General features: G+C 40.2%; 3 protein-coding genes and 1 long non-coding RNA gene across 5 annotated transcripts; 2 read left to right on the top strand and 2 right to left on the bottom strand.

Moving 5' to 3' along the window:
- Positions 1-2,059: 2,059 nt before the first annotated feature.
- On the bottom strand, positions 2,060-7,203 carry LOC115691520 (protein arginine N-methyltransferase PRMT10). Its single transcript, XM_030618165.2, has 8 exons — positions 6,878-7,203; positions 6,175-6,367; positions 5,947-6,052; positions 4,855-5,044; positions 3,209-3,391; positions 3,050-3,133; positions 2,486-2,710; positions 2,060-2,371 (listed from the first exon to the last, which is right to left on the bottom strand). The coding sequence occupies exons 1-7, from the start codon at positions 7,088-7,090 to the stop codon at positions 2,534-2,536; spliced, it is 1,146 nt and encodes a 381-aa protein (XP_030474025.1). The 5' UTR covers positions 7,091-7,203; the 3' UTR covers positions 2,060-2,371; positions 2,486-2,533.
- A 9,116-nt stretch (positions 7,204-16,319) lies between these two features.
- LOC130136026 (uncharacterized) lies at positions 16,320-16,739 on the bottom strand. The gene is made up of 2 exons (XR_008815107.1): positions 16,604-16,739; positions 16,320-16,522 (listed from the first exon to the last, which is right to left on the bottom strand). It is a non-coding gene; the product is annotated as an uncharacterized LOC130136026 (long non-coding RNA).
- Positions 16,486-18,755, top strand: LOC130136025 (probable receptor-like protein kinase At5g20050). Its single transcript, XM_056306002.1, has 2 exons — positions 16,486-18,024; positions 18,266-18,755. Exon 1 carries the CDS (start codon positions 16,642-16,644, stop codon positions 17,977-17,979), a length of 1,338 nt encoding a protein of 445 aa, XP_056161977.1. The 5' UTR covers positions 16,486-16,641; the 3' UTR covers positions 17,980-18,024; positions 18,266-18,755.
- Positions 18,756-22,068: 3,313 nt separating this feature from the next.
- On the top strand, positions 22,069-26,252 carry LOC115691515 (uncharacterized). 2 transcript variants are annotated; one of them, XM_030618156.2, is made up of 10 exons: positions 22,069-22,199; positions 23,025-23,116; positions 23,282-23,396; positions 23,705-23,741; positions 23,844-23,913; positions 24,206-24,310; positions 24,559-24,709; positions 24,792-24,874; positions 25,687-25,780; positions 25,877-26,252. In XM_030618156.2, the coding sequence occupies exons 2-10, from the start codon at positions 23,086-23,088 to the stop codon at positions 25,959-25,961; spliced, it is 771 nt and encodes a 256-aa protein (XP_030474016.1). In that variant the 5' UTR covers positions 22,069-22,199; positions 23,025-23,085; the 3' UTR covers positions 25,962-26,252. The 2 variants fall into 2 exon arrangements, with proteins under 2 accessions (XP_030474016.1, XP_030474015.1); XM_030618155.2 differs by having other exon boundaries at positions 23,025-23,152.
- The last annotated feature ends 354 nt before the right edge of the window (positions 26,253-26,606 follow it).

Here is a 26,606-nt window from a genome sequence, read left to right as displayed (position 1 = left end):
CGCGACCCTTAATCCCAAGTTAGATGTCTGAAAATTTACTAACCCTAGCTTGCTAATTCTATTTACTCTTCTTTCTCTGTATCAGAAAAAAAGAAGCTGCTTAACGGCTAAAAGGAAGTGATACCAAATGAAAAAAAATGGCAATTTGGGTGCATTGTGTCAGAATTAGAAGCCATTTATACTCTAATTCTTCCATCCAAGGTATATCACCCACATATTCACTTTTTTTCTTTTCCAAGAAAGAGAAAAGAAGCAAACTGAATTGCACATGGCCATATTTCTGTATCCTTATCAATGAGAGCAAAGCCAGAGAGTAAGAGCACAGAGTAAAAGAACAAGCGGGATGAGGTGAACAGCTTTCTCTCCTGGCGACTTGCGGTGAGCACCACTTTCCTTCTTGGCTGAATCGGATGAGGGATGACGAAACAGCGGCAAGTCATTGGCGGACGAATTCCTCAGCGACGAGAGGGCCGTCGATGCCGGCAACAAGTTGACCAAGAACTCATCGAAGTCCCTCGACCCGCTCGACAGTCTCTGCATCCTTCGGGAGATTTGAAGAACAAGGGAACCCCGGAACTTAGTTTGAAACCCTACCAACTTTCTGAAAATCACCAGACTTTTATAGATGACAGAGGCATAGGACTCGAGGCAATTTGGCAATGTTAAGCTTCGGGAAAGCCTGAAGTAGAGGAGACGGGTGATGTAGCTTTAACGTGAAAAAAGCATTTTGGAGGAGAAAATGTGAGGCTTGACATGTGAAAATGTTGTGGGCTAAGCTAACCATCGATTTACGGTGAGAGTAATGAGGGTGTCAGCGTATGTTGGAAGCTGCTTCCAGAGTAATTAAGGCATGCATGTGCTTGTCATACATTAACTTCGACAGATAAAAAAAGCCTCCATAGATTAAGCATAATTTATTTGGACCTAACCTTGGGATTGCAACTGAGCAGAAGATGCTTGATCCAATTTTATCTGACCTCTCTCTCTCTAACAAGAGAGATCAGAACTAATACAACGTGCTCGTCGAAAACTTGAACTGTCTCAGGCAAATATGTCTCCCATTTTAAGCCATCTCCCATGAAGCTCCTTAGCAGTGACAAGGTTTAAAAGATGAATCAGTGCCATCTTTTTCCTGATCAGTTTTAACATCTAAGCTACGAAATGGTAAGTCAAACATTTCTCAAACGTTCATTAAGTACTATTTTTATCAAATGGTTTCACATTCACAACTGAACAATTAATACATGAAATGCACACTTGAATAGAATTAAACATCTGTTCAAAACCCTCCTATATTTCAAGTTGATTGCTTGTGCAAATCTACCAGCTTCAGGGCGTAAGTCTAACCCATGGATCATCTACCAGATTTCTAGTCCCGTCAGGCAAAGCTAACAATTACCTAAGTATCAAACAATCACCTAAGTATCAATGACACCGGCATGACACGACACGACACGCTAATACGTCATTTCTCAAAAAATTGATAATTCTAACACGTTAAAACACATCATATATTAAATGTATATTTTTATATATACATGATAAATTATCATTTTTATAATTATTTCTATCAAATTAATTTGATTCAAATCCACTAAATAAATAAATAATTAAAAAAAAACATAGAATGAATTTACACTAAAAACATTGCATATGACAAAAGGATATATATAGTTTCGATAAATTTACATTTTGACCCCTGATTTATTGAAAAAGTTTTAAATTGACCTCGTGCGTGTCGGAACGACGTACTGGGATGCTAGACTCACGTGTCGCTAGCGTACTCGGAGCATTAACCAAGTGTCGGAGCGTGTCCGACACCAACGTGGAAGCCCCCAAAGAGTGTCCGTGCTTCCTAGATAATCACACCCCTATAATATATTGACCTCCTATGGCATCCGTTTATTACAGAAGTCAATCTGCGCTTCACCACTCGCGACACCATCATATCAATTACCAATGTATCATGGCTGCAAATTTTGCCACAGAATTAAGATCAACTAGCTAAACTAGCACATGTAGTTGGCAGTAGACTCTACTTGGTAGTGAATGCATGCAGTTTAAAATATTGCTCAGCATGAAGATATTAGCTTGCAGAGGAATAAAAGATCTACAGCACATTTATAGTTGTTTCCTTGGAGCAACAACCCTATTTACAGATTCCAGAAGAAGAAAATCATTGGAATTCTAGTAGGAGCATCCTTTCTCCCAAAACAATCGTACATCATTTAATTAAAGAGTTACAACAGTATGACTTAGAATATTGAGTGTCAAAAAAACAGCAAAAACCTCCAAAGAGAGCTTGTCAACCCAGAACCTGAGGACCTGTGCTCCAAAACACAGTAGGTTGCGTGATCCCGAAACTCAGGCTCTGGAAAACCATAAGCAAACAAATATTTTAGGGATGGCAGAGGTCATAGTAGATCAGAACAAGATCAGGCACCAACAGCCTTCTCGAATGAATGGAAGTGCTCAGAGTACATACCTGCAGTTAAAGCTGAACCCAAATAATCGTTTTGGAACTTTCATTGTCTCATTCAACATAAAACAATTTTCTGAAAGGCTGAAGCAGATCGCCAGTGGGTTGCTTGATTCTGCCATCCAGCTCAACCTCCATTAATCGATGATTGTCCTTTGAACGGGTCATAGCAAACGAAACATCAACATCATTCCCTTCAGAAACTACAATGGCGGGCCCTAATAGGAAGATCTGCGCATGCAAAAGTACATGAGAAAGGGATGGTATGATCCAAGAATTAAATAATCAAGACAAAGTTGAAAATGATCATGTGGCAGTTCTCATATATCATCTAACAGAGGCAAAACCTTGGGAAAACCATATTCAAGCATCTACGCAATGGATGCCAAAGCTCTCATAAAATGGCAAAAAGCTTGGAGAGAAGAACCGTTATGGCTTAATTTAATACTTTGCCTATGCACATTCAAGATGTTAAATTTGCCATTTACTGAGACATTAGTAGCCGACCCACTGAGTGGGCTAAGGCTTAGTTTGTTGTTATTCTGCACATATTTGCCAGAGGAATACAACCTGCTGTCCCCAATGAGTGCCATTGTCCACACTAGGTGCTGTAGTTAACTCAATCTCTTTCTGAGCTGGATCTTCCATTCTTCCCTGGGGGGTAACCAAAACAGGGAAGTTAGTCTTAGCTCATTCATAAATGTCAGGGATGCACAAGTACCATCTTACCCGGAAATGGACATCAAACCATCCACTAAAACCACAAAGCCTCGTATTACATTTGATTATTGATGAGAAATTTGATCTAACTTCTGCAATATCATTTACAGTGGCAGTCAAACAGTCTATCTCCTTTACAGTGGCCGCTGTCCCTATAACTTGATTCGGATGAAGGTTGTTCCACAAGGAAGTCTGCATAATTTAAATTTCTTTTCAATAGGCAAGACCAATATTATTTTAAATAAGTGTGCACAAGGACAGAAACATGTTGACATTCTTTATACAACAATAACAGAACAGTAAAATAAAGAATTTGGCATCAGGATACACTTTAATCACTGAGTTCCAGGCAACAACAAACGCCAGCAAACAAGGCAATCAGTTTTAATAACAATCATGATCCATTTCTCTATGAAAATGACCCATCTAGTGACATAAGTATGCGAGATTTGTATTCAGTATATGTCAGAAGAATGAATATCATTAGAACAATGTTCTATTATCAATACTGATAAGTGTTCACCTGATGTGGGAGCATCACATTCTATGGAATAACTTTCAAGCCCAACTCAGTTTTCACCGATTGATCCAACCCAATCATCACTCATGCAAGAAAAATTTGACCACAACTTGATTTGATGGGTCCAAGGTTGGAGATGTCAAATCTCAGGTAGATGTCAAATCACAAGACTAGCTGTCGATTTCGAGGCTGCTGATCCACTACCAAGTGACTGCTGGTCAATTCCTATGGTTGTTTGTCAATCATCCAAGGTGGTTGTTCGACTTCCCAAATTGGTGGACAAATTGGGAGAGTCAAGTCCTAGTTACTATGCATCTTTATAGCGTGGTCAGTTTCCATGAATCATAATGTGTCTATATAACTGTCCCAGAGTTATTATTGTCTGCTAGATCCCACGAGTCATTTACGTTTGTTTAGTCCCTAAACAAAGTTTCTCTATAAATAGAGGAGTCATTTCACATGTAGAGGCAGACTTGAATTTGACATATACATGAGATTTTCCTCAAGTGAGCGACTTTCTATTTTCGGTTCTTTATCCAATCCCTTTGGTGGTGGTGAACTAAAAGTTATTTATCCTTGATTGATGGCATGTTCCTTTATGCCTAGGTGGTGAAATTCATCTATCCCAACCTTATTTTCACACATACATGCTCCATTAAACCCTTCTATTAACCATTTCCAGTAAACACTCTTCCATATAAGTAGCATGGAAGACACGTTTAATAATCTCTCATTCCCATCACGCATCATCACCAAGCTGGAAAAGTGGATGAATTACTCAAAACGCTATACAAAGCAGAGTGAATAAAAGGGAGGAGAGGGTTGAGTTTTATGCACAATAGATGTCCTTGGAAATACAAAGTACTAGTCATGCTCGCATGGAGGCAGACAGAATATGCATGTGATTGCATGTATACATGAAACAAACACATTGGATGATGTATTTAACGCATGCATAGTATTGCATGCTGTAGCACATGACCTCCCTATTGAATTCATTTATGAGTGGATCTTCTTAGTGTACATCCTAGTCTATAGCGCATGAATAAACTATGGGGTATAGCTATGATTGGACTCAGAACATGCTAAAGAGGAAAGATGTGACATCCAAAGGTACACGATTACTAGGACACACCTGGAGATACCATTTTTTCTGCTCTTCGGCAAATGGTTTGGTCAAGATACTCATATCGACACCATAACAAGTCCTAGTATCGTCCAGAAAACAGTGCCAGTCATCCATGGATCCTTCGTAGTCATTCAATTTTTGATCCACCAACCCAGACCTGATAGGAGCCATCCACATTCGAGCATGACTAGGATACCTGCCAAAAGGGGAATATTTGCTCAGACAAAGCAACATCTATAGTCATCTTTGTAAAAAAACTATACTAAAGCCCAAGGTTGTCAAATATTCACCAAATGCAGAACCCCTATCTGACCATGCATGACAAATGACAAGGACAGTGCTACTACAGTTTATCACCCAGTTTTAATCCTTTTCTTTTCTCAAAGAAATCTAGTATCGAGTACTTAATATTGTGCCCATCTTTTATTTTCTGCCTATTCTTTCTGGTGCACGTTAAAACAATCAATAATTATGAGAGAGAGTGGTGGTAGCGCCCTGGCTCTGCCACTGCAAGAGGATGGAAGCATACAAAGCACTCTTCTTTAATGATTCATAGCACATGCAGCAAAGAACTGCACATATACAACATGAACATGCAGCGGGTGCACGAAGCAATGTGCGGAAGTGGACAGCAAAATGCAGTGTGTGGAAGCAGAAAGCACCGTGAATTTTTCCAAAACCAGTTGGACAAAGCCCTCAAATACAACCATACATTTTGGGTTGAGTTCTTTTGTACTTGTAAGAACTCAAACCAATAACAGATAGGCACAGACATAAATGTAACATCCCAAAATCAAAAGAAGACCTAAAGCAAGTAAAGCAAAGGCATCTGACAAGATGCATTTCAGTTTATATGAGGCTAGTTCTCCGAAATGAAGGTCATAAACCAGACAAAACTAGGAATGCCAGACTGTTGGTTACATATGTGGTTTCTGCAATTCCAACCAGGGCAAAAGTGTAAAAAACTCAGATGATGAAAGGGCAGAGAGCACAACAGCCTAGCTCTGACTACTACTACTACCGAACAAGGGAAATGCACTTTGAATGCAAGTCAAGCAATTTAACTACAAACCATTGGGATTTACCTAAATAACTTACATGACTCCAGTTGGCTTCAGCCAGCGGTCACGTGCACAAATCACTGAATCAAACATAGATTCACGCAGAAGGAAGTATCCCATCCATTCTGATATGATCACATCAACTGCCATCAAAGGGTTTTCATACTGTTATTAGGGATAACTAGGCATACCATATATTTAATTCGGGCTTAAGATACAAGGTGTGAAAAACCAAGTATGAAGTCATGTGATGCAAAGCTCTAACCTTTCTCAGGGAGACTAACATCCTCCATTGAACCCTCAATCACTTCGACGACGTCTTGAAGGTTATTTGCTTTTACAAGAGCTCGGGCATGCTCTGACATCTTTGTCGCCTCAACTGCATAAACCTTCCTTGCACCAGCTTGTGCTGACCATATTGCAAGAATACCACTTCCTGTTCCTACATCCAGCACAGCCTTCTCGACAAATTCATCAAGTCAGTGCTTATTCCAACATTAAAAAAACAAAAAAAGGGAACTTCATATGTTTTCCAGTGCTGTTGCAGCTCATGATGAGAAGTAAGAACTTCAACACTCATAAACTCTGCCCCCAAGGACAAGAAGAAACCCAAACAATCAAAATGTCATTATTTCATCTCAACAGTGTGAACAAACTCTTTCTTGCATATGCTTAATTGTACTCTCAGACACATCAGAACTTGAAAGCACCGCCAAAAGCTTCACTTGACAGCAAACTATGAACTCACTTCTTGCTTAACTAAGCAAACAATACCGCAGCAAAAGAAAACTAAAGCTTCAAGCTTTCATCCACTAGTCATCCACCGGATTCAAAAACATTAAAAAAAAAAAAAAAAGACTCGACTTGACCCGACCCACAACACAACTCAACCCAAACAGCCAAAAACCCAAACAAGAACGGGGCTAAAGCGGAGACATTTCCAAGACAGAAGCCGGAAAAGGCCGCACCTTTCCGAGGAAATGGTGCCTGTTCTGGAAGATGGCGCTGTAGTAAGCGTCCATGCGGACGCGATCGGAGAGCATCTCCTTCTGGTGGTAGAGGAAGGCGTAGGTGCAGAAGTAGTTGGCGAAGTCGACGCCCTTGTCCACCGCCACGGGGCCGCCGCCGTGGGGGGGGCCCGTACGGTCGCCGGCGGCGGGGCCATTCCCGAAGCTGCCCATGGCGCTCGGAGGAGCAGAGGTCGAGCTGAGGCTTTTTCGGGACGGGTTTTAGGGCAACGTCGCTGCGATTGCGGTGGCGGTGCGACGCTGTCTGCCCCCCCACTCGTGCAGTTAATGTTCCACTTTCCTTTTCTTTTCACTTTTTTCTTTTGGACGGTATTTTTTTTTTGGTCGGATTTTTGGACGATATATTTCAAACTTTTTTTACCACTAGTTACCTATTTATTTTTGGGAAAATAACACGAGTAATCCCTGAACTTTGGCTCAGCGTGTAATGTGATCTCTAAAATTTTAATTTGTTCAATGTGGTCCGTGAAATTTAACTCAATTTGCAGTGAAGTCCCTGAATTTTTAGTTTGTTCAATATATATCCATGAACTTTTGGTACATGTTCAATGTAGTCTTCGAACTATATGAATATATTTAATGTAGATAATTCATGGACTATATTGAACATGTATAAAAAGTCTAAGGACCACATCCAACATTAGGCTGAAGTTCAGGGACCATATTGAACAAATTAATAATTCAGGGACTACATTGAATATTGAGCTAAAGTTAATGGGCCATTTGTGTTATTATCCCTTTATTTTTCCAAAAAAATTATTAAAAAGCGCCCACAAAAGAATATACTGAGTAACTAAATAAGAAAAAGGGTTTCTAAAAATATTTAAGTTGTTTTGTGCTATACATAATCAATGCCAAAAGAATCATTTTTCGTGGGTTTATCCCGGGGTAACAATTAAAATTAGCATTTTGGAAAGAGGCAAATCAATTGGTTTATTCAAAGGATATTAGAGAAGCATATAATCAAAGGAAAAATTACCAAAACAGTCATAAACTTATTGCAATTGAACAAATTTAGTCCTAAACGTTTTTTTTTGTGCCAATTTAGTCCTAAACCTTTTACATTTGTGCCAATTCAGTCCATCCGGCCAGCACTGATGTGGACGCCGATCGGCTAGCGAATCCTGACGTGGCAATTTTTAAAATATTTTTTTCGAATTTTTTTATTAATTTTTTTCTTTTTTTTTACTTCATCTTCTTCAACCTCTAGCCGGTTGCCGGACCGACCGACCAGAGGCTGGGCCAGTGGGGTCGGCTTCACCGACCGCTAGCGAGGCCGACCTCGCCTAGCAACAGCGAGGTCGGCCTTGCCAGCCGGTCGCTTCAAGCAAAGTCAACCTCGCTAGCGACGGCAAGGTCGGGCGACCGTCCTCGCCATCGCTGGCGAGGGCTCGACCTCGCCATCAACTGGCGAGGTCAGCCTCGCTCGAAGCGACTGGCGAGGACGAGACCTCGCCGGCCGCTGGCGAGGACGAGACCTCGCTAGCCGCTAGCGAGGTTAGCCTCGTCGTTGCTAGGCGAGGCCGACCTCACCGGCCTCAGCCTTTGGCCGATCGCCGATCCGGCAACCGGCTAGAGGTTGAAGAAGACGAAGGAAAAAAAAAGGAAAAAAATTAATAAAAAAATTCGAAAAAATAGAATATATATTTTTAAAATTGCCACGTCAGCGTTCGCCAATCAGTCGGCGTCCACGTCAGCGCCGGCCGGCCAAAATTAGCTGGATGGACTAAATTGGCATAAATACAAAAGGTTTAGAACTGAATTGGCATAAAAAAAGGTTTAGAACCGTTTTGGTAATTTTCCCTATAATCAAACATAGATGTGATTTTCGTCGAGTAACAAGTTCATTCTAGTTTTCAATTTATTCGGTCTTATTTTTGTACTTTTGATTTGCCAATAAAAAGTATATACTTCTCCCATCGAAATGACCATCCCATTAAAAAAAATAACAAAATATGCCAAGGGAGCACTGGTCCAATTCCAACCCAGACCGAACCGACCGGTTTTGGGCGATTCCCACCAGAACCAGTCTGATTCCAATTTTTTAAAACCAATAATGTTCGATCAGTTCCTGGTTTTAGACCGAGGACCGACTTATCCGAGAACCAATCTCCCATAATTATTTCTTACTATTCTGTCATCCTACTTGATTCTAAATTTTTTTAAAATAAAATATATTATCTCCGAAAAATTGTCAAAAAAGTCATGAATTTATTGTACAATGGCCAATTCAGTCCTAAACCTTTCAATTATGCCATTTAAGTTTTAAACATTTTGATGATTTTCCAATTTAATTCTAAACCTTTAATGATTTGCCAATTTTGGCCAGAACTCGCTGACGTGATGGTTTAATTAATGCCGAACGTCCTACATGGCACAACGAAAGCTGACGTGGACAATATTTGCAATTTGTTTTTAATTTTATGATTTCTTTTCTTTTCTTTTTCTTTTTTCCCTTTTCCCTTTTTCCCTCCGCTAGCCTCGGGGCAAGGGCAACCCTCGCCTGAGGCCCGCAAGGGAAAAAGGAAAAAAGAAAAAGAACAAAAAGGAAAGGAAAAAATTCAGAAAATTAAAAAAAATTGCAAATTATCCACGTTAGCGTCAGCCGTGCCACATGAATGGCCGACGCTAACTAGATCGCCACGTTAGGGATTTCGGATTTAAATTGATTGAAAGAACTAAATTAGCAAATTGTTAAAAGTTTAGGACAAAATTGACAAATCATCGAAAGGTTCATGACTAAAAAGTTTAGGACTTAATCGGCAAGTTGTCAAAAGGTTTATGACTAAATTGGTACAATTGAAAAGTTTATGATTGAATTAGCCACCGTTCAATAGGTTTATGACTTTCGGTACAATTCATGGTTGATAGTAGCAATCATGTATAGGTAAACTTGGAGGAGATGAAGAGAATATGTTTGAACTTCCTTCCTAGAGTTTACGAGGAATGCTCCACTAAAAGGCTTTATTTTTGTTTTGCCGAAAATGAATGATTTGACAATATTTTTCTAAAAATGATCACTTGTATTAATTGAAATAATTAATCAATGAAAAATATTTGTATTATCTACAATAATTTATCTCTAACCGTTTTCGTGGATAATGGAAATATTTTTCTTTCATTTATTTTTGTAATCCATAAACTTTTGGTACATATTCAATGTAATCCCCAAACTATATGAATATATTCAATGTAAATAATTCATGGACTACATTGAATATGTATAAAAAGTTTAAGGACCACATCCAATATTAGGCTAAAGTTCATGAATCACATTGAACAGATTAATAATTCCGGGATTATATTGCATATTGGGCCAAAGTTAAAGGACCATTTGTGTTATTATCCATTTATTTTTTCAAAAAAATTATTATAAAGCACCCGCAAAAGAATATACTGAGTAACTAATTTTTTTTTTTGCTCGGTTCCTGAGTAACTAATTAAGAAAAAGGGTTTCTAAAGTTCGAATTAATTACTTAATCAATGCCAAAAGAATCATTTTTCGTGGGCTTATCCAGAGGTAACGATTAAAATTAGTATTTTGGAAAAAGGCAAATCAATTGGTTTATTCAAAGGACATTGGAGAAGCATATAGTCAAACATAGATGCGAGTTTAGAGGTATTAAAACCGAACCGAAAAATCGAACCGAACCGAAAATTTTGTGCATTTCGGTTCGGTTTCAGTTTCGGTTCGGATAATCAAAATTAACCAACTTTTTTTTTTCAATTCGGTTTATTTCGGTTCGGATCGAACCGAACTGAAATAAACACTTCGGTTTTTACCCTAAAAGCCTTTTGCTTTTAGCTTTAGGGCTATCTCGCCCTCGCTACATTTGCCACTGCTCGTTAGCAGAGTCTCTGAATTCGACATCGCACTGCCTCTGTTGAGGCAAAGAGTAAAGGCAATTACAAGTCCTGGTGATCGATACCTGTCGGAGAAAGCCAAGCAGATCAGGACCACCAGCGGGAAAGCTCAACCTTTCAACAACAACCCCCAACCCCACAACCAAAAAAAAAAAGAAAAAAGAGGGAGGGGGTTGCAACGAGAACGCACCGGATCGCTGGTGAAGAGGTCCAGGGAAGCCGAAAGTGACGAGCGTCTGGTTCAAGTACCGAGCGCAGCGCTCCAAGTTTCCGGCATTGGCGAACGCGTGCTCCCTGCACCGAGAGCCACCATAAAGAACAAAAGGAGGTGAAAAAAAAACAAGCCCATCAACGCTCGTGACGCATGGAGGCAAAAAGATGCAGCAGGGGTGGCGGAGGGGAGGGATGGAGGTACCCGGCGGAGAAGGCGGAGTGGGGCGATGGCTGCCGAGAGAAATGCAGAGAGAGAGGAAGGAAAGGGGGGGTTAGAAAGAGAAAGAAGAGGGAAAGTGGAAATGGAGGAGAGGGGGGGTGGGTTTACTCTGAGATCGAACTAGGTGTCAATGGCCACCATTGCTGAAGGTGAGAGCAGCTCCGACGGAGAGGAGAGGAGAGAGAGAGTCTCTTTCAGAATAGATTTGCAAAGGAAAAAGGAAGTTTGAAAAAAAAAACTGAGCCATGAATAAAAAGCAAAAAAAAGAAGAAGAAGAAGAAGAAATCGAAAACTGATCCGAAACAAATCGATTTTTCGGTTCGGTTCGGTTCCAATTTGATTCGAGCGAGTTTCGGTTCGGTTCAAGGGGGCATCTTTAATGGTTCGATTCGGTTCGGTTTTCTTGAAAAACCGAATCAAACTGAACACGGTTAGATGTGACTTTTGTCGAGGAAAAAGTTCGTTCTAGTTTTCGATTTATTCGATCTTATTTTTGTACTTTTGATTTGCCAATAAAAAATATATTCTTCTCCTATCGAAATGATCATCCCATTAAAAAAAATAACAAAATCTGCAGGAAGAGCACTAGTCCGATTCCAACCCAACCGAACCAACAGGTTTTAGGCGGTTCTTGGAACCAATCTAATTCCAATTTTTTGGAACCAATAATGCTCGGTCCATTTCCCGATTCTAGATCGAGGACCAATCCATCCGGGAACCGATCTTCCCCAATTATTTCTTACTATTGTGTTATCCTACTTGATTCTAAAAATTTTGAAAATAAAATATAAATATATTATCTCGGGAAAATTATCCAAAAAGTCATGAACTTATTGTACAACGGCTAATTCAATCATAAACCTTTCAATTATACCAATTAAATTTTAAACATTTTGATGATTTTTCAATTTAGTCTTAAACCTTTAACAATTTGCCAATTTTGGCCAAAACTAGTTGACGTGGTGGTCTAGTTAGTGTCGGCCGCCTTACATGGCACAGCCGAAGCTAACGTGAACAATGTTTGCAATTTTTTAATTTTATGATTTTTTTTCTCTTTTTCTTTTTTCCATTTTCTCTTTTTCCCTCCACTAGCCTCAAGCGAGGGTTCCGCTGGCCTCGAGGCAAGGGCAACCCCCACTTGAGGCTTGCAAGGGGGGCCCTTGCTTCCCTAGGCGTGGGTGTCCCTTGCCTAAGGCTGGTGAGGATGGCCCTCGCATGAGGCCGGCGGAGGGAAAAAGGAAAAAAGAAAAAAGGAAAAGAAAAAAATCAAAAAAATTACAAATTGTCCACATTAGCGTCAGCTGTGCTACATAAGATGGCTGGCGCTGACTAGACCGTCACATTAGATGGCCGGTGCTAACTAGACCGCCACGTCTATGATTTCTGATCTGAATTGGCCTAAAGAACTAAATTAGCAAATTGTTAAAGGTTTAAGATCAAATTGGCAAATTATCAAAAGGTTTAGGATTAAATTTGCATAATTGAAAAGTTTAGGATTAAATTGGCAAGTTGTCAAAAGGTTTAAGATTAAATTGGCATAATTGAAATGGTTAGGACTGATGTAACTACTGTAGAATAGATTTATGACTTTTTAGATACTTTTCCAATATTATCTCCCATTCATGGTTGATAGTAAAATCATGTATAGGGGAACTTGTAGGAGATGCAGAGAATATGTTTGAACTTCCTTCCTAGAGTTTACGAGAAATGCTTTATTGAAAGGCTTCATTTTTGTTTCACCGAAAATGAATGATTTAAAAAAAAATTTCTAAAAATGATCGCTTATATTAATTGGAATAATTAGTCAATGAAAAATATTTTTATTATCTACAATAATTTATCTCTAAACGTTTTCGTGGACAATGAAATTTTTTTTCTTTCATTCATTTTTGTAATAATATAAGCAATCGTTTTTAGAAAAATATTTTTTCTAAATCATTCATTTTTCGCTAAATAAACGAAACTTAAGTTTTAAGAATTTTCTTTTAAAGAAAATCAAAATTTAGCTTGTGCATCTCATAATTTTTTTACTGAACTAAGTGGAGATTTTTTCTAAGATTCTTTATACTATTGTGAGTAAATTAACATCTTCAAGTTGTTCTCTATAAATAGATGACACATTTATCAACCTCCATATGTTTCGCACAAAATGAATGATTTGGAATACATTTTCCTAAAAACGATTACTTGTCGCGTGTACAAAAATGAATGAACGAAAAATATTTTCATCGTCTACAAAAATGTTTAGAAATAAATTGTTATTGATAATAGAAACTTTTTTCATTGACTGATTAATTCAATTAGTACAAGTGATCATTTTTAGGAAAATATTTTTTCAAATTATTTATTTTCCGCGAAACAAATAAAACTTTAGGGTGCATTTGTTTGACCGAAAACTTCATGATAAAGAACAATATTGTCCATAGAAATCATTTTCAAGAAATATTTGTTAATTTTCATTGTTTGACGGTTTACGAAAAGCGGTGTTTTTCTTCCAAGAAGGGGAAATCGTTTTTTCATAATCTAAACTTGTTGCTTTCAGTTCATGAAAAACGATTTCCGTAAATCGAACAGTTTTTCGTCATCCAAAAATCGAAAAATAATTTTTCAAAAATAATTTCTTTCAAACAAACGAACAACGATCCATATCTCGTTTTGATCGCAGAAGACCTTAACAATTGGTATCAATCTTTCTTTTCTCGTCCCATCCTTCATTTCCACTGTCAAACGCCTTTGGTGGGCAAGTTAGTGTCAATCGCCATTGGTACAAGCCCAGCGATCCCTCTTTCTCATTTGACTTTTTCGACCCTTGAGACTTCTCTTGGTTAACCTTGCAGTTGACCACAGGGATGAGGACAAGAAAAAGGAAATGACATTTTGACTTTCATCATCATTTTTTTTACAAAAAAAATTGTGACATTTCTAAAAAATATTTTATGAAAAGTCATTTTTCCAAAGAAGTCAGAATGAAAATGACAATATTTTTCAGTGTTTGTCTGAGAGTTGAAAATAAAATAGAAAATATTTTTCGTTGTTTAGTAAGGAGTGATTTTCATAAATATATATTACACTATTTGAACGTTATTGACTTACGCATGGGTAGTCAAGGAACTCGATATGCGAAACCCAGTCCCCTGCGCTTGGAGCCTGCTCCTCCAAGGCCAGGCCTCGCTTGTCGGCACCTAAGCCCGAGCCCCACATTATTGGACTGAGATGCGGGCGTAGGGGATCTGGGCATGGGCATGAGTACGGGAGTCCCGTGCCTGGCCTCGATGGACCTAGGCTCAGAAGTCGGGGACCCGTGCGTGGTTGCATGGGTCTAGGACCGGTCATTGATGGGACCTGGGCACGAGTGTCGAGTGCCCTGGGTCTTTGGGCGCGACCTAGATGGACCTAGGTCAGGGTACTAGGGTCCCGTGTCTAAGCGCGAGGGACTCGGCCTCGCTGCCAAGGGCCTGAGAACGAGCATTCGGGTTCCTGTGCCCAATTGTAGAGTTTTTGGTCCGAGTTGATACTTAGTCATGTTTTGGAAAATGATTTCCGATTTTTTGAAATGAAATCTTTTTTTTTAATTTAAGTTTTGTTAGGAAAACATTTTCCGTTGGCTCATTTTTTCAGTGATCCAAACACTGAAAAATAAGGAAAATGTTATTCGGGAAATAAATTGAGCCTTTGACTCTATTTGTTTCGCGAAAAATAAATGTTTATAAAAATGATCGATTATATCGCTTATACAAATCAATTAACGAGAAACATTTTCATTGTCCACGAAAATATCAGACATAAATTGTTATCGATAATAAGAATATTTTTTATTGATTGATTATTTCAATCAATATAAGTGATCATTTTTAGGAAAATATTTTTCCAATCATTCATTTTCTGTGAAACAAATAGAACCTTTGCAACGAATCAAGAAAGAAACACAAGAAACAAGAAAATATGTACTTAAAAGCTTCACAAATCTCATAAAAAGACTTAGAAGCCATTAGATATAGAAGATCGGGGGTGAAAAAGGAGGGCAAGGCGGGGCGGGGCCATAGCACAAGGTCGGCCATATCCATCCTCGTCCCGCCCCACGAAGCTCGGGAAAGTTTTTCCCGTTGCCCCTCCAAAATTTAATGATCGCGAGTAAAGGCAAGTGGGTAGGGCGGGGCGGGGTGCAAGGTCGGGCATATCCATCCCCGTCCCGACCCCACTCGAGGCCCAAGAAAGTTTTTTCCGTTGCCCCTCCAAAAATTGTGGATTGCGGACTTTGCCCACCCTATTCAAGGGATTGGGGGTGAGGCCGGATAGTATTAGGTCCGGAATTCGATTCTTGTGAGTACTGCATATACATGTACATAGAAGGGATGAGTCATGTTAAAAAAAGAAAACTTGGATGAATTTGCCTCTCTACTAACAAAACTTCTCGAGTCTACATAATATGAATAAGGTACGGTACTCTCATGTCCCTTCTTATACTAGTTTTCAATTTCGTGACTGCCTACTGACTGGTTATTTTTTCTTTTTATACTATTCTCACGTCATTTGTGAGTAGTTGGTGGTTGCGAATTCGGCACTGATCTCGTGACCCAAGTGATTGTTTGTTCATCTCATTAGTATTAGTTGGCCTAATTCCAAAATACAAAACGTCAAAACCCCAACAACGCTTGTTTTTATGTACAAAACATGATTAAAAACTAATTACGCAAGTTAATCTCGGCGACTGAGTAAACGGACCAAGGTGTCGGTTTGGAATCAAGCGATAAAATTTCCAGATCAAGAACTCACGGATCCGCTTAACTTAATTAGTGGATATTATCATAAACTGATAATTAGTGTCGATGGTAACCTGCGACTGATCGCAAAATTGCAAGAAAGTATAAGCAGAGAAGTTAATGAACAGGTCAAACCCCAGGATTCGCAGTGGGTATCAGTCCCTTTCAAAAGACTGAATCACTTAATATATATTGAATGTGCTTTTCAGAAAAGTTGACTAATGTATATAAGCAGCGCGCCTTGGCTCGGTCAAGATTTTGAGGACAGAAACCTCAGTTAATACTCGTTGCTAACCATGATTAACTTCGAAGAAACGAGGAATGATTCAACCGAAAATCAGAGACTGAATTAACTAAGCAGGTGGCCATAAAGAAAGGAACAACCCCTCGGAAGTTATTGGCTATGAAACAATGGGCAACTCTACAAGTAGTCACTATCTAATATAAAGAAAGAAAGAGTAAGCTTGTGACCTTTCTTGGTGTTTTCTTCTGTCCATACACTGGTCAAACCTGAACATTTGGCAAAACCTGGAGATAAAAAGGGGTTTTCATCTGAGTTCAATGTTGGAAATTGTCAACCCGCCATTTCCAGGAGAATGTTTCGCTAACCTGTGGATTCACAATCCTGAAGCAGAGATGAAGTCTTGATGGAGGACAAGAAAGCAAACTGGATTGCTTGCTCGTCGGTTCTTGCTCTGATCGTCGTGATAGTCGTCGCCCGTGCGACTCTCCGACTTTCCAGGGCCTTTTACCTCATCCTCGGCGTGGATGTGGCGTTGATCCTGTCGGTCTTCGTCTGGCTCGCGGTAAGGAGGCACTACAACCGCCGGCGGATACTGCTCGAGTCACGCCTGGCCGAGGGCCGTGAGCTGAGGATCGAGTACAGTTTCCTCCGCAAAGTCGCCGGGGTCCCGACCAAGTTCCGGTACAAGGAGATCGAGGAAGCGACCGACGGCTTCCAGGCCCTGCTGGGCCAGGGCGCTTCTGCGGCGGTCTTCAAAGGGATCTTGAGCGATGGCACGGCTGTGGCGGTCAAACGCATTGACGGCCAGGAGCATGGCGAGAGGGAGTTCCGCTCGGAAGTCTCTGCGATTGCGAGCGTGCAGCATGTAAACCTCGTGCGCCTGATCGGCTATTGCTGCGTCCCTGCTGGGCCACGCTTCTTGATCTACGAGTTCGTCCAGAACGGCTCGCTGGATTGCTGGATTTTCCCCAAGTCGGGGCGGCGGAGCCGGCTTGGAGGCTGCTTGTCGTGGAACCAGAGGTGTCGGGTGGCTCTCGACGTGGCCAAGGCGCTTTCGTACCTCCACCATGATTGCCGATCTCGCATCCTACACCTCGATGTCAAGCCTGAGAACATACTCATCGATGAGAATTACCGGGCTGTTGTCACTGATTTCGGCCTATCAAAACTGATGGGGAAAGACGAAAGCCGGGTCATCACTACAATTAGAGGGACAAGAGGGTACTTGGCCCCGGAGTGGCTATTGGAGCACGGAATCTCCGAGAAGTCAGACATCTATAGCTACGGGATGGTCCTCCTCGAGATGATTGGAGGGCAAAGGAACGTGTGCTTGATTGGGAACGGGAACGCCCGGTCAGGGAGGAAGTGGCAGTACTTCCCCAAGATTGTGGCCGAGAAATTGAAAGAAGGGAGGCTCATGGAGGTGGTCGATCGCCGGCTGTTGGAAGACGGGGGTATCGACGAGCGGGAAGTGAGGAGGCTGGTTTTCGTGGCCTTGTGGTGCATCCAGGAGAGGGCGAGACTCAGGCCGAGCATGGCCCGGGTGGTCGAGATGCTCGAGGGCCGCGTGGCGGTCGACGAGCCCCCCGACACGGCGATGATTGTGGTCGACCTCTTATCGGTCGATGAGGAGGACCGAGACGATCCGAATTGCCCTAAAGTTGCTACAGCACATACCGTGGGGTCTAATGTTCCTAGTTGCTCATATTCATTTGCATTGTCTGTTCTTTCTCCCAGATAGCTCCCACAAAATGTACCATCATCAAAGCAGGATGGGTTGCTTTTGGTTAGTACCCTTATTCTTTTGCCTCGTTCTGTCAATTATTATCAATCATTCAACTGCTAATCTCTTTCTCTGAAAAGATGAATCGAGGTTTCGATCTGAGCAATTGCCATTATCTGTATGCTTTCTGCAAAAGTTCTTGACAGCAAGAAAGCAAAAGTATGCAAACAAAAGAAACAAGGGAAAGATAATGTCCCTTCTTAGCAATTTGACAATTCCTGGTAATTCTAGATGAATTGACCAGGACCAGGAGAGTGGCTTTTCCAGGGAAGATATTTTTGGTTAAGTCATTTTCCAAGTTGCCTTCGCACTGGTCCTACAGAATTTGTGGTTCACGGCCACGGGCGTCTACAATGTACTCTCAGCTGTCAAAATTTAATACGGAGTGCTGGATCCGCGCAACTGTCTCGGCCTCTTGAAGCTCGTCCCCGAAACCGCGGCGCCGGTTCGACTCGGAAATACAGCCACTCTGGTCAGCGAATTGACGAGACGGTAAACATCTGATCGAATTTCCTATGAAACTGCTCTCGGGAATTCCTGAGACCGCAGCTGTCGTTTTTCGTGGATCTTAGGACGCGGTACTTGAGTTGACTTCGACGGCCCGTCTTCCGATCCTAGACCGTGTATTATACACCAGAAACTTGTAAAAATGTATTTCAAGTTTTTCTTATACAGTACTGATACAAAAAAAAAGGTGCTGCGGTAGAGCAAGTATAGTCCCCTCTGAGAACAAACTACGAAGGTACGCTCCTAAGCGATCACTCCACGAACAGATTAAAAGTAACATTCTTTCGGGCTTTCATAACTTCGCCGTAGAAGTGTTGCACTCGATGTAAGCATTCGATTTAGGCCATAACTATTGTCCGGACCATCTCCGCCCTAGAGAGATCCCTAGAGAATCGCTGCTTCGAGAAAGGTAATATCGTTACCGTAACCTCATCGACATCTTAGCACGAGAAATGCTCTTTCGCACAAGGATTGGCTTACGAGTCTTCTATACTTAAAACTCACGATGAGAGGCCATTTTCGCCGTTCTCGATTAAGTTTTATGGAAATGTAGAGGAAACTTGTTTCCCATATTTTCTCTTAGGGTTAATACCGCGAAAAATCCAAAACCGGTACGCCTATGATAATTTTACCCCAAACTAATTTTTTGACCACAAAAAACCCCAAACCGGTACATCTGTGACAAATTTACCCTCGGTTTATTTCCGTTAAACTTTACTGTCAAATTACTTTGTTAAATGACAAGCGGCAATTGACGGATGTACCAATTTTATGTTTTACCCTTCGTTTGTCATAGGCGTACCAGTTTATGATTTTTTGTGATATTTATTCAATTTAATGGAAACTAACGGAGGGTAAATTTGTCACAACTGTACCGGTTCGGGATTTTTGGTGATCTAAAAATTAGTTTGAGGTAAATTTATCACAGGTGTACCGATTTAGATTTTTTCGTGATCAAAATATTAATTTAAGATAAAATTATCATAAATATACTAATTTAAAGTTTTTCGTGGTATTAACTCGTTCTCTTATCCCGTGTGGCTTGAAAAGCTCTGCGTCGTCCACTCTATCAAATGAGTCCACTTTACTAAGTTCACAATAATTGGGAAAAAAAGTGTGTTGGACCCGCACTGATGAGTTTTGACTAAACTATTTTTCCTTTCCGTTTTTATTTTGTCGTGCATTTCACTGTTCCTGCAGTAACTAAATAGCACAGTGCACACTGATAGGAAGGTATATTAAATCTCGAAGAATAGTTTACGTCTTACCTCCCACATTACCTGAAAGGCGGAAACTATCTTTTAAAACAATGTTTCTATTGCTCGACTCGAGCGTTCAAAATTTTCACGACAATTCTCGAAAATTTTCACGACACATAGAGCTTAAAGAAGAACAAAAACCATTTTTAATACGAATTTTATTTAAACAAAATAAAAAAATAAGCTAATTTATTTTTATAAAAAAGGAGGGTGAGAGCTCGGCAGGGCCTCCCCACCATCACCGGGAAGGGCTGGCGATGGTGGGTCGGCAGCCCTCCCCTCGTGCCTGATTCTCACCCTCCTTTTTTTAAATTTAAAATAGCTTATATTTTTATTTTATTTAAATAAAATTTGTATTAAAAATCGGATTTGGATTAAAACGACGTCGTTTAAGTTACATCATTCCTTGCAGGATAGAAAAAATATTTTTAAAAAAAAGTCAGGTCGGTATTTTCCTTTAACCAAATTGGACGGAGTTAACGGAATGTCTCGATTGCATCAATTTGACAAATTTTGAAAAAACGAGCCATTGTCCAATCATGGCTAACTTCGATAGGGTCATTGCCAAGCCATCTCTCCCTTTTTTTATAGGGAGAACAATACAAATGGTCAATGAACTTTGACAAAATGTGTAACCTCGTTCTCGGACTTTTAATTTGTTCAGTATGATATCTAAACTTTAGGCTAATGTGCAATGTCGTCCCTGAATTTTAAATTTGTTCAAAGTGTTTTCTGAACTTTTGATACATGTTCAATTTAGTCCCTAAACTATATGAAAATGTTCAATACATCAGGAACGACATTGCGCATTGGCTTAAAAGTTCTGGGACTACATTAAACAAATAAAAAAGTTCGAGAGTGTCATTGCACATCGAATTAAAGTTTAGAGGACCATTTGTGTACTTATCTATTTTTTATTTCCTTTTTCATCAAAATTATTTGATACTGACAAAAATCATTTCAGTAATTTTTTACTCAGAACGAAACAGCCTATTGAGAATGATTTGTTACATGACAATAGGAGTGATCGGTTCCCGGGCGATCTAGTGGAATCGATCGTTTTAAGCTCTTCATTTTAATCGGCGTCATCAATAGTACTTTTGATTCCAGTCGTCAAGTGAAAAGATTTCATACATATTAGTTGGCCTCCGGAGCTTCACCACCCAAAAAAAGAAAAGGCAAGAATGTATTAGAACGGAAAGACCAATAAATATGAAATATCTATATTGTTGCTTTTGTTTTACATAATTTAGAATTGATGATAGAAACAGTCGAGCTAATGGGAAGCTCCTCTTCTACCCAGATGGGCACTCATTTGAGGCAATTGAGCTAAACTCAAAGTTCAAGACTGACAACTCTTCAAAAAAAAAAATAGAATAGAAAAAATCCAATTGATTATGTATTCAGTAAGAGACAAAATTAAGCAAAGAACATCGAGTTTCACTTGAAATAGGCCGATTAGAGAAGAGAGGAGGCATGAGCGTTGTAGGCAAATTTGAAAAGACCGAAATAGGAGAGCAAGATGAGGCGTGCGTGAGGGATTTTAGATTATTAGGTTTACATTTAAAAAAAAAAAAAAATCCGTTTGGGCGGTCCTGTTTGCTTCCCTCCTTGAAATCGAGAACCGGATTGCCCAAATACCGATTTCACTTTTGGGGACCTGGAACCGGACCAAACCTGCTGGTTTAATCTGGTCAGATGTTCCCGGTTCAATCGGTTCATCTTGCTCACCCTTACACAACGGTCTTAATCGTTTTGGATTTTTTTATTAAAAATGGGGAGATCTACCGTGAACAATTAAAGTTCACTATAGACAAATAATTTTCACAAATAGACTCATTTCACTCTTGATGAATATGATACAACACAAAATAAATCAAGTTACATATGATAACTCCACTTTACTCCATAAAGAAATTTATTTTTCTTTCCTAAAAGTGCGTTCGTTTTACGAAAAATAAGTGATTTAGAAAATTTTTTCTAAAAAATAATTGATTGTATTGCTTATAATAATAAATGAATGGAAAATTTTTTCATCATCCCCGAAAATAGCCGGATATAAATTGTTATTGATGATGAAATCATTTTCCGTTAATTAATTTTTCTAAACGATACAAGCAATCGTTTTTCATTCAAATCACCCATTTTTCGCAAAGCGAAGAGCATCCTAAAATTTACAAAAACTGTTTTTTAAGTTTTGATAAATGCAAGTTAAATTAAATTTCACGAACCCGATTCACCCCATCATCTCCCTCAGTAAAAGTTCTGAACGGGCCACTAACGACAAGAAAACGCATGAGCTCACATAAAATTAGGTGGAAGAGCAGAGGCGCAGAAGAGAGAGAAAGAAGAGAGAGAAAGTGCTGTGGCTCGCCCTCGCAATCTCCCACTGATCCATCATCATCCATCGAGGTACGCAGCGCCGGTGGCTGGACTCCAACCCTAGAATCTTGCTCGGTTCCTCCCCCTTTCGGCGCCGGGCGCCGTCGTGTTCTTCGCGGCGAGCTCGGGTTTTCGTTCGGGTCTCGCGGGGGGCGTTCGGGTTTGAATCGCCGTTTGTTGTTCCCTCGTGCTCGGGTTTTCGTTCGTGATGGTTCTGCGCATTGTGTTGTTTTTGATGTGCTGAGGCAATGTGGGGCGGGCGTTTTTTCTTTTTCTGGGTTCTGCGGAACGATGCGGGTGGCTTTTCCCGGCTCTTGATTTCGTGGGAATTTGAGTAATTTGGGAGTTCTTCGCTCTGCCCATTTTAGGGGGAACCCGAAATTTGTGAAAAGACTGAAACTTTTGATGACCCATTTTCGCTGCTCCCTTTCTTGATGGGTGTTTGTGGGATTGCCGTGTGTAGATTGCATTTGGGGTGTCCGAGTTTTGGTGCTTTCGAAGGTGTTGTTGTGAATCATGGAACAGTGTTATATGCAGTGTCGTCTCGAGTCGGCTTCTTGTGTGCATCATCCGTTCTCTCCTTGTCGAAGGATGACTTATGCAATTGACGCCCGCGTACTTTACGTAGTGAATTCGATGTGCTAGACTTGCGTCGTGTGTCGATGCAATAGTGTTGGCTAGCAGTTTAGTATGAACTGGTCGATATGCTCCGACACCAAGTTGTCTCTTTCATGCTGTTGATGTTTAAGCCTTACCTAGAGCGGGAATCAGCCGGTGTAGGATTTGAGCCTGCAATGTCTGTTGTCAGAGCTGGGTTCTGATGGAATATATAACTTTGATGTTTGTTTCTGTCAGGGTATCTGCTCTTACACCCGGTGCAGAAAATCTCGTTTGGTTTTTATCTCTAAGGAGCCAAATGAGCTTTTCAGGGTCTTCGATGGGTTCTGGTTTGTTTGGTCTTCCTTTTCCTTTTTCTCCTTGTTGTAAGTTGAGCAATTTCCTAGTGCACTTGATGCTGAAATCTATCAAAAGGTCCTTTATGATTTGGCTAAATTCTTTTAATGTTATATGTTGACATCAATATGCTATCTGTGGTTGTCGCTTTATTACAGGTGGGCAAACAGCTAGAAAGGCATTTAACTTTGGAAGGACATACGTGGTCAGGCCCAAAGGTAAACACCAAGCAACTGTTGTTTGGCTGCATGGCCTTGGTGATAATGGTTCAAGGTAATATTTGACATCAACATGGGCCTACCAAATGTAACTTTACTTATGAATCTGTTCGACAGCAAGTTTCTCTAATGACGACATTTTCAGTCTAGAAGGGTTTATCTGATATGCAATTATCACTCACCTCCACTTCCTGTCACAAGAAAATAGTTGTGTTGGTTCTTCATGTCAAGCACCGAGCTCGAGTTGTCTATTTCAAGTTTTTATCCGCACATATAACATGTAGCTTCTTAGTGGGTTGTCAAATACCTCTTACATTTGGATTATTGTAGATTTCTTGTTTACACTCTGATATTTTTTGGCAGCTGGTCGCAGCTGTTGGAGACCCTACCTCTTCCAAATGTAAGAAATAGACTTTATAGTGAAGGCACACTTTATTGCATGCTGTGTGGTTGTTTTCTTCTCCTTAGATGATTTCATAACTTTTCACTCTTGATATCTCAGATAAAATGGATATGCCCAACTTCCCCTACACGACCAGTCAGCATTTTTGGGGGCTTCCCTTCTACTGCTTGTACGTCCATTGCCTTGCAAGAAAGAGCCATAGCATCAGGAAGTAGAATTGTTTTATAAATAAAAACAGTTTATCTTTAATATAATCATGTATCTTAGGAGGAGGCAATAAACACCTTATCGTATAAAAACAATTAAGATGTCCTTGCTAAGGATTGTGAAAAAACTATAATTGTTATTCCTGGTTAGGATTTATATGCTTGTTTCAAAGAAGGTAAATTGAGACATGGCCTTTTGGAGAAGGTAGATTATGTTGACTATCATCGCTTATATACTAATACGATTTAATTCAGGGTTTGATGTTGGAGACCTTTCCGAGAATGCTGCTGATGATTTAGAGGGTTTGGATGCTACAGCTGCACATGTTGCAAATTTGTTGTCAACGGAACCAGCTGATAGTAAGTTTCGTAATGCTGATGTGATGGCAAAGCCTTTTCTGATGCCAATTTATATTGAAGAAGTCTTGGAAGGGGAAGCAATGACTCCTTGATGGAATAAGCTTTCCTTGAAGGATAAAAGAGTTTCCCTATCCCTTCTATTAGTTTTTAGCTCTTATTTTCTCAGTTCGTTAATTCAATAAGTGGTTTATGCATTTTGAAAAAGGAAAGAGAAATCCAGTAATTGTTACTTTCTTCACCTTTGGCAGTCAAACTTGGTGTTGGAGGCTTCAGCATGGGAGCAGCAACTGCCCTCTACTGTGCATCATGCTGTGCTTTGGGAAAATACGGGAATGGCAATCCTTACCCAGCCAAAATAAGTACAGTCGTTGGGCTCAGTGGCTGGCTCCCATGTTCAAAGTTTGGCTACTTTCATTATGTTTTGTCTTATCTGAATTGTTGGGGCCTTGGTGCTGAGATAACTAGTTCTTTTCTTCAACAGGACCTTGAAAAGCAAGTTAGAAGGGGAAAGTGAAGCTGTGACACGTGCTGCTTCATTGCCCATACTTCTCTGCCATGGCACAAGTATGGAAACTACCTTTGCATGAGAATGCACTATTCAATGTTTCCTTAATATATATCCTTCTGTGTTCAGCTGTATGACTAATCAATACTAAGCCATGGGAGCTCTCTTGTATGCCTGTTGTGTTGTGCTATGGAGTAGAATGACTTTTATAAACAGTTAGACGGCTCACTTAGTTTGATCCGTTCTCGGTATGTGGAACAATGAACGAGAGAAATGTAGATTTACAGTTATTATATCTTGTTTGCACACTGCCCATTTTCCTTTCTACATGTAGATCGAAGATTAATCCGTTCTGACCTGATGAGACGCTGATGCTTAGCTGTTAACTAGCTAGTTAATTGGTAACTCACATCTTTCTTACTCACCACGGCCACCTCATTCGATAAAAGCTTGCCAACCTTTCTTGTCATCTCAACCAATTTTCAAGTGATGGTAGCAGAAAAGCAGAGTTTAGTTTCCCAGGGTCTTAGTTTAGCTGCATGAATGATTTACAAACTTTACCATAACTTATAAAACTCAATTCTTTCTTTGACCATCTTTATCGTTCACTTTTTCACCTTGTGGCATCTGGTCTGAGCAGTCGCTCTGTGGCTTTTGTTTCCTGTTATTGCTATTCTTATTGTTACAAGGCTGACCATGCTTGTCATGTTTGTGACTTTACTGCTGGTCAAGATGAATTTTGTTAGCTATTAGAGAAAAAAAATGATAAAACAGCTATTTTTCTGAAGCATGTCTCGCTTGACAAATCAGCACTGATCACTACCTGACCTACAGATGTAATTTATCAAATAATGTTGATATGCTGTGATAGGTGATGATGTGGTGCCTTACAAGTTTGGTGAGAAATCCTCAGGGACCTTGAAAGCTGCTGGGTTCCAAAATGCGACATTCAAATCCTACAGTGGGTATGTTGGGGCAACCCCTTAAGATCGCTACTTAGGAGGAACTGGTTATGATATTGAATGTGTAACTGTCTCATTATAATTTCCTCATCTGTGCAGGCTCGGGCACTTCACAATTCCCGAAGAGATGGATCAGGTGTGCGCATGGCTATCTTCAAATTTGGTGCTCGATGGCTCATCATAAGGTGACAAGACAAGTTTCGAGAAATAACAACCGAGGAAGAGCTGGTGTCGAAGGAGATTTGTTAATGATTGGGATAATTTAATTGGGTGACCCGTAGTTTGTGCTGGTGATTTCAATGGTATACGTACGTTGGCTATGAGTTTGGTTCTCCTGCTGTCTTTTTCGTATTATTTGGCACATTGGAACCTCATGAACTCCCGGTGGTGATTCATGGTATCTCATGTAAACATACGGTTTGGGGTGGCAATACCGGGATTCTGGAAATCTTAATTTCATGTTTGCTTAAGTGCACATTTGACATGGTCTTTTGCGGTGGTGATTCATGGTATCTCATGTAAACATACAGTTTGGGGTGGCAATACCGGGATTCTGGAAATCTTAATTTCATGTTTGCTTAAGTGCACATTTGACATGGTCATTTAAGCTGATTGGTTCCTATTCCTAGGGCAATCCTTGATTAAACTTTTGCAAGCAGATAACAACTAGGATAAAGATGGGACACAGAAGGTAAGAGCGAGATTTGACGATGAAGTGCCAGTGATCCGATCTGACCTCAGAGTCCAAGTGTACTTGGACTCCGTTAATCAGCGCGTAAAGAATGTGTTTGGTCGTCTGCCCCGGAATCCAGATTTTGCATATGACCGA

The sequence above is a fragment of the Syzygium oleosum genome, unplaced genomic scaffold, assembly GCF_021117445.2.
Source record: "Syzygium oleosum isolate NSW1041296 unplaced genomic scaffold, Sole_v2.1 Sole_v2.41, whole genome shotgun sequence".
Lineage (NCBI taxonomy): Eukaryota > Viridiplantae > Streptophyta > Magnoliopsida > Myrtales > Myrtaceae > Syzygium > Syzygium oleosum.
This window is presented reverse-complemented; position numbering and strand designations above follow the sequence as displayed.